Below are 11,694 nucleotides of genomic sequence, written 5' to 3'. Positions count from 1 at the left end.
TTATGTATATGGCTATGTACAATTCTCATATTTAGCAATAATTGCTCTTGGAAGGTAGAAGCATTTTTGATCTCATAAGGGCCTTTCCATAATGAGTAAATTGTAAATTAAGTAAAGTCTATAAATTCTTAATAAGTTGAAGTGTCTCAAAATTTTGGTACATATTAACACTTTAACTAATTAACGATAGATAAACTCTTACTTATTTACTTTATACTCAAACTCATTTGAATGAACCTTTTTTCCTTCTTATGCTGAATCGAACTGGACCAAATCTTTGATCTTCGCTAAGATCTCTCTCATTGCATGGTCTTGTTGGGCCAGGAGGCATGACATAGAACCAAATTATAGTATATAGTGTAGCAAAAATCTTACCCCACATAATCAAAACTAGTAGGCTAATAAAAAACATACACATAGATATGTATGAACCATAACATGATTTCCACCTCTTATCTTGAACACCATTTTGCTTTTGATTTGTTACCTTTGTTCCATTTTCATTAGAGGAATCCAAAGAGCCCGAAGTTTGATCAGAACGTGATGAACTACTTGAAGTTAGAGAAGGTGAAGAAGTAAATGCAGATGAAGCACCATAACTTGATGAAATGTTTGAATTGGTTCGGTGGGTACTATTACTTTGTGACTTTGAGATTTTACCTTCAACATCATAATGCTTTTGATTTGTCTTCTCAGTTCCATTTTCTAAGCTTCTGTTTGATCTGACCGAATTATCTTTACTTGCTTTCCTTTTGTTGTTTATCTTGTTCTTATGTAAGAATGACCAAAAAAGGGTTAGATATCTAGAATATAAAAAAATTGTTCATAAACTTGTTTTGAAAAATGAGTTTAAAAGTGTTTAACAATTATGTAAAGTTTGTTATATTATTGAATCATCATCCACTATTAATTAATGAGAAAAAAGATGTATAGTGTAAGAGTTTTTTACACTATTACTGTATCATCTACCGTTCATTTTCAATCATCATTGACTTTTCAAAAAAAAAAAGTAATCCAAATGAATAATGAAAAAATATGTTGATTGTGTATACATCTTTACCGTGCATAGATTTAACGCTCTTAATTAATATGTCTTTTAGTTAAAATTAATAATATTCAATATACGAATGGGCTGGGATCCTCTCCCGTACTGGAGGGTCAAGTACTGAAATGTGAGGCCCAGATTTAATTTCAACATTTATAATATTTTTTATTAAAAAATACTTTGAAATCTACACCATTTAAATCTTTTTAAAACCACGTGTCATAACCTTCCAGTAATGGAGAGGATCCATTTTTTATACGAATGATGAATAAAATTAGTATATATGAGACCCATTTGATTTTGTGTGTGTAAAATGCTGCAATATGTTTAAGATAGAAAGTTGATTAGAGTTCTCTGTCTACTCATTTACCCTTCATATATATTAACTAATTTGAAGAAAAAAATATGTTGACCAAAAAAGTTGATAAACCAAGAAGAAATCTACATATGACAAGATATTGATGTTGCTACTTAAAATTCAAACAAATCAATCTCACATAAACGACTAGTGATAAGAAAAAGTATAATTAGGAAAGAAAAACATGTTGGAGGGAAAAAAAAACAGACAAAAAAACCAAATCAAGAAAACGCTATAACCAAAAATCATATACAATCGATAAAATACTTATTGATAGGAGTAATCATGAACCTGAAAAGAATTAATTTCTTTCCTAAAATACCCAAAAAAAAGTAAAAAATACTCTTAATAATACTCGATAAATAAATTGAGATTAGTTGTTCTTGCCTAAACCATTATAAATCTATAAATTATGATCTTGTTAAGTTCCAGATTCTTTTTTGGAGGCCCATAAATATATTTGTTTATGATTAACGTTAAGATTATAACAAATACTAACAAAAGAACTTAGAAATCTCATTTTAAAAACAAAAAACAAACTAACCAATGATGTTTGATTCAAAGCCGCTCTAAGGGTCTGCCATATATCTTTACTATTTTCTCTCCGACGACTTCCACCACCATTATCCGCCGCTTCGAACCCCGAGGAGAATTCCAGCGACACATCACCACCCCTTTCATCATCAACCTTAACATATGTAGCAACTTGGTTGGTTGATTGGTCTTTTCTTATTTTTGATTTGAAGGATTTGTCTTTGGCAACAACGGGTTTGAAACACATTAACAACGAAGATTTTTTGCCTTTGTTGTTCCTTGTCTTGGTGTCCATGATCAAAGTCTATGCATGCATGAGAAAAAGAAAGAAATTAAAAATCTTACGTTGAGTCCAATGAGGAAGGGTTTATATATCTATTGTAATATATGAATTACATTTACAAAGAAGACAACGAAGAATTTCTGAAAAGAGAGAAAATAAGGATAATAAATCCCGTGAAACTTGGGGAATTAGTCAAGTTTTCTAAACCTATGAAGTCATGTTTCTTTTCTCTCTCTAATCTAAAGAAAATCTTTCATTTCTTACGTGTAAACCCTGAAAATATTGTTTTTTGTTATTGGATTTTCTATTAGTTACATAATTAATCTGTATCAATGAAGATTGGGATTTAATAGCTTGCAAATAAATAAAACATTGTGAAATTGAGTTGGACATGAATTAATGAATTGAGGCAAAAAAAAAGATATAGATTTAGTTATGCCAAGTATAGCTAACCAACAAGGTTTTAGTTTAGTAATGTAATGTCTCGTTGGATTTCCAAGGTCGATGGTTCGATTTCTGTGAGCGATACTTGTATCTTTTTATATATGCACCACATATCTCTATATAAGTGCATACACATTTTTACACAAGGCAACCTGTAATGTTATTTCATCAAAATTTTCACCAGCTATTGAAGATGATGATGACCTTGTTAATGAATGTGGTGTTTTTGGGCAAGGGTGGTAGAAATAGGGAGTGGAAAAGGGAGGGGGTGATTTGTAGTTAGGGGGGGTGGTGGAGACAGCCGCTTTGGTGGGAATAGTGGGTGGTGGGGCAGCCATGATAACAACAAGATTGACGGAAGCATAAAATAAAATGAATATTGTGAATTTTCTCGTTAAATTGATTAAGGCATAAAAAACCTTCTTGATTTATAGTGTAAACTAACTAGCTAACAAATTAATAAACACATGTTGAAAAACAATTCAAAATGTGTAAATGTGGTAGCTTTCTTCTCCAATAGCCCCATCAAGCTGGAGGGGTAAACGTCAATTGACTCCAGCTTGATAATTTAATTTGATATTATGACAATGTAATGGATCGGAATCTCGATCCTAACGTGATCGGATTTTCTCAATCACTTGATCTTCTTGTTGTTGTTGATCTTTGTTGATCTTGTTGTTGATCTTGTCGTTGGTGGTGTTCTTGTTGTATTCGGTCTTCTTCTTCTTCCTCTTCTTGAATTGAGTGCAATGAGAAAACATAATTGCAAAAATTGGTGGAAGATTTTATTAGGTGAACCAATCTGATCATTAGGAGTTTTCCACATTCAGTACTCTAGTTGCCACCTCTTCAAAATTAGATGGAAGGATAAACGAGACAATGAAAACACAATTTTTGGTATCCCTTCAGCTTCTTCAAATGTGCAGCTTCTTTCCACTGTAACATGTTGAATTGTTGACGATGATTCATTGTTGAATCATAGAAGAGAAAGATAATTATTGTGAATTTTCTCATTGAATTGATCAAAACATGAAAAACCTTATTTATAGTGTAAACTAACTAGCTAACTAACTAATTAACAAATTAATAAACACATGTTGAAAAATAATACAATATGGATTAAATATTTAAAATACGTAAAATGTGGTAGCTTTCTACTCCAAATTGTAATAATAGAGAAAAAAGGATAGATAGGTTGGGATTGTCTAAAATGACAGTACAATATTGCATACAATAATCATTATATTTTATAAGGTTCTCCCGATTCCTCATATATTTTATGTCAAGGATTAAAGGTTATTTTTTTGGAAGGGACATACAGAAAGAAAAAAAACTATTTAATAAATCAACATTGAAAAGAGAGGTAGCATCAAATCACCACTCACTCATATGACAAGTGATGAATCATAAATATCCAAACTTAGACTTTATGGAAAACAATGAGTAAAATCTTTTGAAGAGTAAAGTCATATTTTAACACTTAATTTCAAGAATAAGAATATCATTATAAAATATAAGTAAAAAGATATAATTGTTATCTCATTTTCCTTTTAGCCTTATTTTATACATAACTTTAGTATGGCTTGAAAACAACATACATGCTCTTTAGGCATTAAATACACATCCATATACATACCCTAATCAAAGAAGTCAAAGTCATTTTGCCCAGGCTTTTGTGAGTTCAACATAGCAGCATAGAAGCGAAGTTTATCTTCTCCCATTGATGGTGTTGGCATGCGTTTATCAGGCTTCTTAATAGACAAAGAAGTATTCAAAGTGCTATTATTTCTATCCTTATACCTTCTCCAACCCAATTGAATTGCAACAGCAGCCCAAGTTCTCCACCCTGGTGAGTAATACCTTGCACTTCTCATAACCTTTTCCTTCACAAAAGTGTAACTAAAATGTTGTGTTACATATTTTACATCCCATGCTTCAAGCACAAATGCTTCTGTTGTTTCAAGTGTGACCAAAGTTGATGAAGATGGTGGAAGTCTTTCAATAAATGGCCTTCTTAAACACCATGATAGAAGTTCATCACCACTGAAGTTTCCAGGACCTAACATGCAGTAACTTTTCACCCCATCATGTAGTTCTTGACTGCTTTGAAGGTGACCCCTTACCACAAATATCATTCTTTGAACTGAGTCTCCCTCTCTAGATATCTACATCACCATTAACCATATGCAATATTTTATTATTTAGAGTTTAGATAATGAGGAAAAATATATGCACCGACAGTATATGAGTTTCATACATTCTTATTATATCATCTATCATTTAAGTATAATCATCATTAATCCTTCAAAAAAAGTAATAGAAATGAATGATGGATGATACACGAATATGTATAAATCTTTATACTTATAATTCATTCTAAGAGTTTTCATAAGGAAGGTTGGTTTGTAAATTAATGTTTGACAACTTTCTGATTATTATTAAAATATAAGTTATTTGAAAGTTGTACAACATAGATATACTTGAAACATTTTTGTTGTATATATGTGCATGCTAGCAAGTATAAAGATTTGTTATCCCATGTCTCGTATGATGTCTCGTATAAATGATAATGAAACAAAAATAATAATAATAATAATAAAAGTTTAATATTTTTAATTAACATGTCATGTTTTTATTGATGTGAGCTAACATATGAGACATATGTGGGAGAGATATTTGTAGATGTTGCAATGCAAAGAGGAAAATAGAGCTTACTGTTTCTCCCTTTGTGAATGCAACGGACTTCACACGGTCACAAATGTGCTCTAGGACTTGATCATCCATATGCTGAAATAAGGGCACCTGAACAAAAATATTAAGGTATTAACATTCAAGACCATATTGTATATATTAAGGTAAACCATATTGATACTACCACAAAATTGAGCAAAATCAGAAACATGTAAAAAGATGTTGATGACTTTTGAACATTAATATTACCTGTCTCACTAAATCCCAGCAAAGATGATACTTGATGTCCTTTCTCAACCCTTCAGGGAGATCGTTTATCAACTCGGATTCTTCGACACCACGCGTAGCAGCCCAACGCTGCCGCTCGAAGCTGCGAACACGCTCTCTGATCTCTTTTGGCAAACGTTTTTTCCTCATCCACACGTCAATGCTCATCATCCTCAATTTCATTGCTTGCGGCTTCGATGTTATAGTATTCAAAAACACCTACAAGTGAATGAAGCAAGATATAAGACGAAATATATAAATCGAAAGTTTAACAAACAAAAAAAAATATCAAATCATATCACATGTCACTGAAATTACGTATTACAGGTCAATCATTCATTAGCTCGCCTTATCGAGTGGAATTAAGCATTATTATATGATCAAAATAAGAATGATAACAACTTAATCTACCTTTATGTTTCCGATCAACATGGTAACTAGAAATAGCCCACAAGTCAACACAACAATGTTGAAAACCACTTCTAGCCAATGGGGTGAGCTCTGTAGGTTGCCAAAAGTGCTGTGCACATCACAAAGAATCACATATAGATCAACCACTAGTACTTAAAAGTCTAAGGGTCTATTTGCAGTTAAATTTTGGAGGAGAATGAATGAAATGATAAAGTTTGAAAATTAACTCACAAATGTATTTCATCACTCTCAAGACTTTCATTTTCTTTCATTCCCCTCCAATATCCAACTCGCAAACAAAGTCTAAGGTAGGGTTTCTTCGAGGGTTGGTGATTAGAGGGGAATAAAAGAAAATGGATGAGTTTTAGTGATATAAAATATAATTCTCAAATATTCATTTTTCCTTCATTCCCATTTAAAAACCAACTCGCAAACAAGCCATGAGATTATATACAACATTGATTTGGACATTTTGAAATCTCAATAAAACAAAATAAATATTGAAGTGTATTCAGAAATGAACGATGAATGATACAATGATTAATAACACCATACCAGAGAGTCATGATACCCCAGAAGAGAGAGAAAAGACTCTTTTCCAAGCGGTTTTCATCAGTTACAAGTTGCACAACCCATGCATAAAAACCATAAGTATAGCTCTTTCCATCTTCTAAGCATGTAGACCTTGCTTCAGTATTCAGAGACCATGCCATCCTTGTTTGGTCTTTCAACATATTATTGATTCCAAAGTATAGAGGTTGTTTACAACTTAGTATTTTTGGCCCACAACCACTTTTGTCACCACACTTCTCACCAAGACACTCCATCACTCTTTCCAATCCTAATAAATACCAAAATGCCCCTACAATCTGTTTCAGCATACACACAAAATTGCATTCTTTAATACCACTTCACAGATAGTGAAATTTTGCATGTATAAATATATCTATAAAAAAACGGTGTCTCATTATCTAGCCAATAGTTTTAGGACACTTTAATATACGAAATTCGAACATGAACATATGATTTTTATTCGTTTAAATATGTAATTATTCTGACTGCGTAAATATTAGTCTCTTGCTGACACTTTTGTTTGTCAGATCATCTCTACTATTAGAGAGTCCAGTATTGGACTAAGATAAGAGCATGTGGCACAAAAATATCTAACAATTCTAATTTTAACTTATTTTTTAATAAAATAAATGAAAAAAACATTTGCAATATATTCCCATACTGAAGACGAACTTGGCTCTTTGTTTGTAAGTGTAACTTTTAATATATGATATGAATTCCACAAAATTGTGTATATTAAAATATCATGTTAACTTTATATGACATTTTTTTACTTAGCTTATTTAATTATTTTTGTATATATATTTTATATTATATTTCAATATTTAACTATCTTTAGTTTTAGATAAGTATTTGTCTAAATTCAACCCAAATTTAGTAGAGAAACTCTACTTTAATTATGTTTGAGTAAAATCTAGTCCTAATTTTTAGGTTTGGATAATTGATATTCTAACCCGAACTCATTATAAATTAGAAATAGTGAGTGTGGGACAGTCAAACACTCAATGTCTCATCTCTCATGCTGAAAAGAATAGGTGGATTATATGCTTATGTGGAGCTACAGTCACTCCTTGTGGACTATCTACTTTCTGTGGCTACAACTATTATCCTCAATCAAACTTTTAACATATAGTTAAGTATCACGCTTCAAGGTATCTAATCTATATATGTTCCTTTTAAATAGGGTAGGTGCTGAATATATGTCTTCTTCTTTTTTCCTTTCTACTAAGCTAAGATGTATATTACCATGCTGCCACAATAAAAATGTAAGACAATGTATATCATCATGCTAAATCTTAATAAATAATTTATTTATGCCCTTTTCAGTTAAATGTTTACACTTTAAACAATGGTTTAAAATTAGAGTAATGATATATGTTATCCCCGGATTAGAATGTATTTACTACAACAATGATGAATTTTTTTATACTGAATTGCCACATTTAGTTATCTTAGTCAGGTTTTTTTGTTGGATTCGGGTTACCCAAAACCCAACTGATTCGAAGATGACATTAATATTTCAAATCCCGTTAAGTTCAGGTTTAAGATTGACCTAGCGTGGGAGATAATCCAGTTTATATATATATATATATAGGGAGATAGATATCCATGATGAAAAGAAAAGTGACTTACATGGGAAACAAGAAATAATCCGATCAAGTTAAGGGCAGAACCCCACCAAACGGTTCCAAAAATGTAGTCATTGAGATTATGCATCCTACGCATGACGCATGCTGCATGATAAACTTTGGGAATGTATTGAACGATGAAAACAATGAAGTATATTATCAACGCCAATGTAATTAATCCTTTCTCCAACAAAACTGGTATTACCACCCATAGTGCAATCTGCAAAATAGAAAATGAATGTTCAAATATCAATTTTACCTTCATTATTTTTTAAATGAACTCTTCTATTCATATGTCTATAAGTATAAATAATATATTTTTTAACAGAAATACACATTCTTTATGATATTAACATGATCCATGTTTAAAAGCAAACTACATCACATTCTCTAATTTTTTTGGGTAAGCAAAAGTATTATAAAGGATATAAGAAGTGTTAACTCTGGTAAAGGTTACATAATAGTTCAATATAAGAAGAAGGTATGATACACCATTGTGCAAAAGAAACTGATTTTACACAAACTAAATTAGAAAGTGATATCCAAGATTTAATATGAATAAATATAATATATGAATTAATTAGGTCTTTTTCCCGTAAAAATGACTTCATTTTCTAATATATGAATATAATTCAAGATATTATCTTCAAGTTCAAATAAAGTTATAAGGTGATGTGATGGTTAAGGTAAATGATTAAAGAAATAGAATAAAGAAAATTGAGGATTCAAGTTTTATACAAAATAAATTTACAATAAATATTAATATATTAACAAATATTTAAGGAGAAGATAAAAGCAAGAAGTGTCATGCACTTTCTCGTCTCCTCCTTCACTAGTTTGTTGTGATTATTATAGTGTTCAAACTTTCAACTTCCTCATCTTACATTAACATTTTATTTTTTTAAAATAACTTATGATAGATTAAAATGGAGTAAGACTCTGCTAGTTATACTTTATAGTATATTTTTAAGGCTAAAATTGCAATTTCAATAAAAAGTAAAGGTTATAAACATCATTATTTATTGAGTTTTTAATATATTTTCTCTTAACTTGCCTCTCCATTGAGTCTAACTCATTAAAATGGTACGTTTGCCCATAAATAAATGACAATGGCACAAACTTCAGAGGATACTTTACAGCTGGAGTTAAGGGAAAATAAATAAACAATGGAATATTAAAGTATTAAACTAAAGAAATGAGAATGATAAATAGAGTATTCTTTCATATATAATTATAGATATTTATATTTAAACTATTAATAAAGCTAAAACAAGTAATAATCACCACCATGACTTAATTTTTATATTTTAAATTTACCATTTTGTAATATCTCTCTTTAATAACTGATGTAAACTTCCACATATTGTTTTAATTGTTTTCCTTTTTTATATTAATATATCATCACTCTTTCAGATATTCTCTTATTTATATCTTCTCTATTTCTCAACCGAAGAAGAATACACAATAATGCAAAAAACATTCAACTATTTAATAATTATTAGAGGCACAAAATGAGAATTTGCATAAATTTTATCTATATCATATCAATTACTAAAAGTTATCTTCTTAAATATTTAATCTCTATTGAGTTTATATATTACATTCCTTATATTTAAATTATTTTTTCTTAAATAATATAATATGAATATAATACATTTTATATTAGAAAAAATAAAATGTCGGTCAACATGCTAATTATAGAATAAGATTTCTAATATTTTAATGTATTTAGAGAAAAATGTATATAAATAAGTTTAAAGGTAGGTGATATATTTTAATAAATAAAAACAGATAAAATATAAAGAAACATGTATATAACATTATCTAACATGTATAAATAATGGAATTGATTAAAAAAAGCTTACAAAAGTAGTTTGAGATATCAAATTTATTAAAATAGTTAAAAGTTGACATCTCATTCATAAAATGACAACTATATATAATTTATTTTTGATTTTATTCTCTACCATTACTAAAATTCATTAAGTATTGACCACCATTCCTCCAAATTCTGTCTCATCAATATTTGAGATCATATGAATACTAAATAGATTTTATAGCAAACAATTTGAACAGAAGCAAAATAATTTAGATTTGAATACTACAAAAGATTTATATAGTAAACAGTTAGCTTTTACATCCAATAATAGAAACAAAACATGCTGATATTTCATATTCATTTTGTATTATTGAAGGGTGATAATAAGAGACATTATCGTTGTCTCAAATTTCTTAATGGATGATAATGAAATAAAAACACGAATAATAGTAAATATATATTTTTACAGGCTCTTAGAACAATATATAAGACAAGTTTGAAATAATAAATCTCTATTATTCTTCTGATCGAGGGAGTCATAAGTTGGTAAGATGATTAAGATAATAAGTTTAAGGAATGAAGTAAAGGAGATTTGAATTTGGGTCTCATATGTAGTTTGATTCTAAGGGAGAAGAGCTAGAGTAAAAAATGTTAAAAATTTGAATCTCGCTCACAACAATTACTAATATACTAATATTTTTCGATCAAAAAAATAAAAAAAATATTTTTGCCACAACAATTATTAACATACTAACTTTCCCATAAAAAATCTTCTCGAACATGCATGATAGGGTGACCGTGTGCAAAAAAACTCATATGTCTTTTCTTTTCCATTAATTCATTTATTCTGTATAACAAGATAAGTAAAGTTATTATGATCTAACCTGTGGCATAGGAAGGGTAACAAGGAGATTAAGGATGAAACCTCTGATACGAGAACCACGTTTAGTGTTGTAACTGCCACGGTTACTAAACGTTCTTTTCTGCAGAAACATGTTCAAGAAATGAAACATGTCCGTCATGCACCGCAACACCGTGACGGTGACGGCGAACCACCCATCAATGAACAAGCATATATTCGACATGCTTATCGATAACGGGTACGCGAACAACGGGTCCACGAATAACGATGCTGCACACACCATAAGGTATATTCTGTTCCATTCTTCAACCCATTTAGCGTCCGAAACACGTTTCTTTTTCGACGAAGGATTGTTACGTTGTTCGGAACCACCTAAGACGCTGTTTCTGTTGTATATTTCACCATCCTTGCTGCTAATGTCATCGTCGTCGTAGCTTTCTTCTTCGTCGATGGTGGGGGTGGTGGTGTGGTGGCGGTGGCGGTGGATGTTTCTCTGAGTGATGGTTTCAGGTCTAGCCATGGAGGAGAGAGAAGAAAGGTACACTGAATTTGTGAGAAGTGAAGTTTTGAAATGAGTTTGAAGATTTATTTAATAAGAGAAAAGAGAAAAGTTTAACAATATGGAATATTAATGGAATAATTGAATAGTATATTTTAATCCGTTTACTAATTATATAATATTCTAATTAGTTTTGTTTACACTTTTAAATTAATATTTTTTTATTAAATCAAGATTAAATCTACTCATTATTTACTACTTAACTGTCAAAAAGCATAGA

At 30.2% G+C, this 11,694-nt stretch overlaps 2 protein-coding genes across 2 annotated transcripts; both read right to left on the bottom strand.

The window, feature by feature from the left end:
- On the bottom strand, positions 224 to 2,340 carry LOC109347091. Its single transcript, XM_019586819.1, has 2 exons — positions 1,903 to 2,340; positions 224 to 769 (listed from the first exon to the last, which is right to left on the bottom strand). Exons 1-2 carry the CDS (start codon positions 2,230 to 2,232, stop codon positions 224 to 226), a joined length of 876 nt encoding a protein of 291 aa, XP_019442364.1. The 5' UTR covers positions 2,233 to 2,340.
- On the bottom strand, positions 4,286 to 11,435 carry LOC109347090 (cyclic nucleotide-gated ion channel 4-like). The gene is made up of 7 exons (XM_019586818.1): positions 10,938 to 11,435; positions 8,239 to 8,454; positions 6,589 to 6,902; positions 6,034 to 6,142; positions 5,605 to 5,841; positions 5,380 to 5,466; positions 4,286 to 4,829 (listed from the first exon to the last, which is right to left on the bottom strand). The coding sequence occupies exons 1-7, from the start codon at positions 11,433 to 11,435 to the stop codon at positions 4,302 to 4,304; spliced, it is 1,989 nt and encodes a 662-aa protein (XP_019442363.1). The 3' UTR covers positions 4,286 to 4,301.

Source organism: Lupinus angustifolius, chromosome LG05 (assembly GCF_001865875.1).
Source record: "Lupinus angustifolius cultivar Tanjil chromosome LG05, LupAngTanjil_v1.0, whole genome shotgun sequence".
In the NCBI taxonomy this organism is placed as follows: Eukaryota; Viridiplantae; Streptophyta; class Magnoliopsida; order Fabales; family Fabaceae; genus Lupinus; species Lupinus angustifolius.
This window is presented reverse-complemented; position numbering and strand designations above follow the sequence as displayed.

What these genes read in the sequence shown, in the direction of transcription:
- LOC109347091 (XM_019586819.1), bottom strand. Translation starts at nt 2,232, where the DNA reads ATGGACACCAAGACAAGGAACAACAAAGGCAAAAAATCTTCGTTGTTA. An exon ending in TGAGATTTCTAAGTTCTTTT is followed by an intron (nt 770 to 1,902) that starts GTTAGTATTTGT and finishes TTCTTACATAAG; the next exon opens with AACAAGATAAACAACAAAAG.
- LOC109347090 (XM_019586818.1), bottom strand. Translation starts at nt 11,435, where the DNA reads ATGGCTAGACCTGAAACCATCACTCAGAGAAACATCCACCGCCACCGC. An exon ending in GCTGGGATTTAGTGAGACAG is followed by an intron (nt 5,467 to 5,604) that starts GTAATATTAATG and finishes ATTTTTGTTCAG; the next exon opens with GTGCCCTTATTTCAGCATAT. An exon ending in CATTCACAAAGGGAGAAACA is followed by an intron (nt 4,830 to 5,379) that starts GTAAGCTCTATT and finishes ATGGTGATGTAG; the next exon opens with ATATCTAGAGAGGGAGACTC.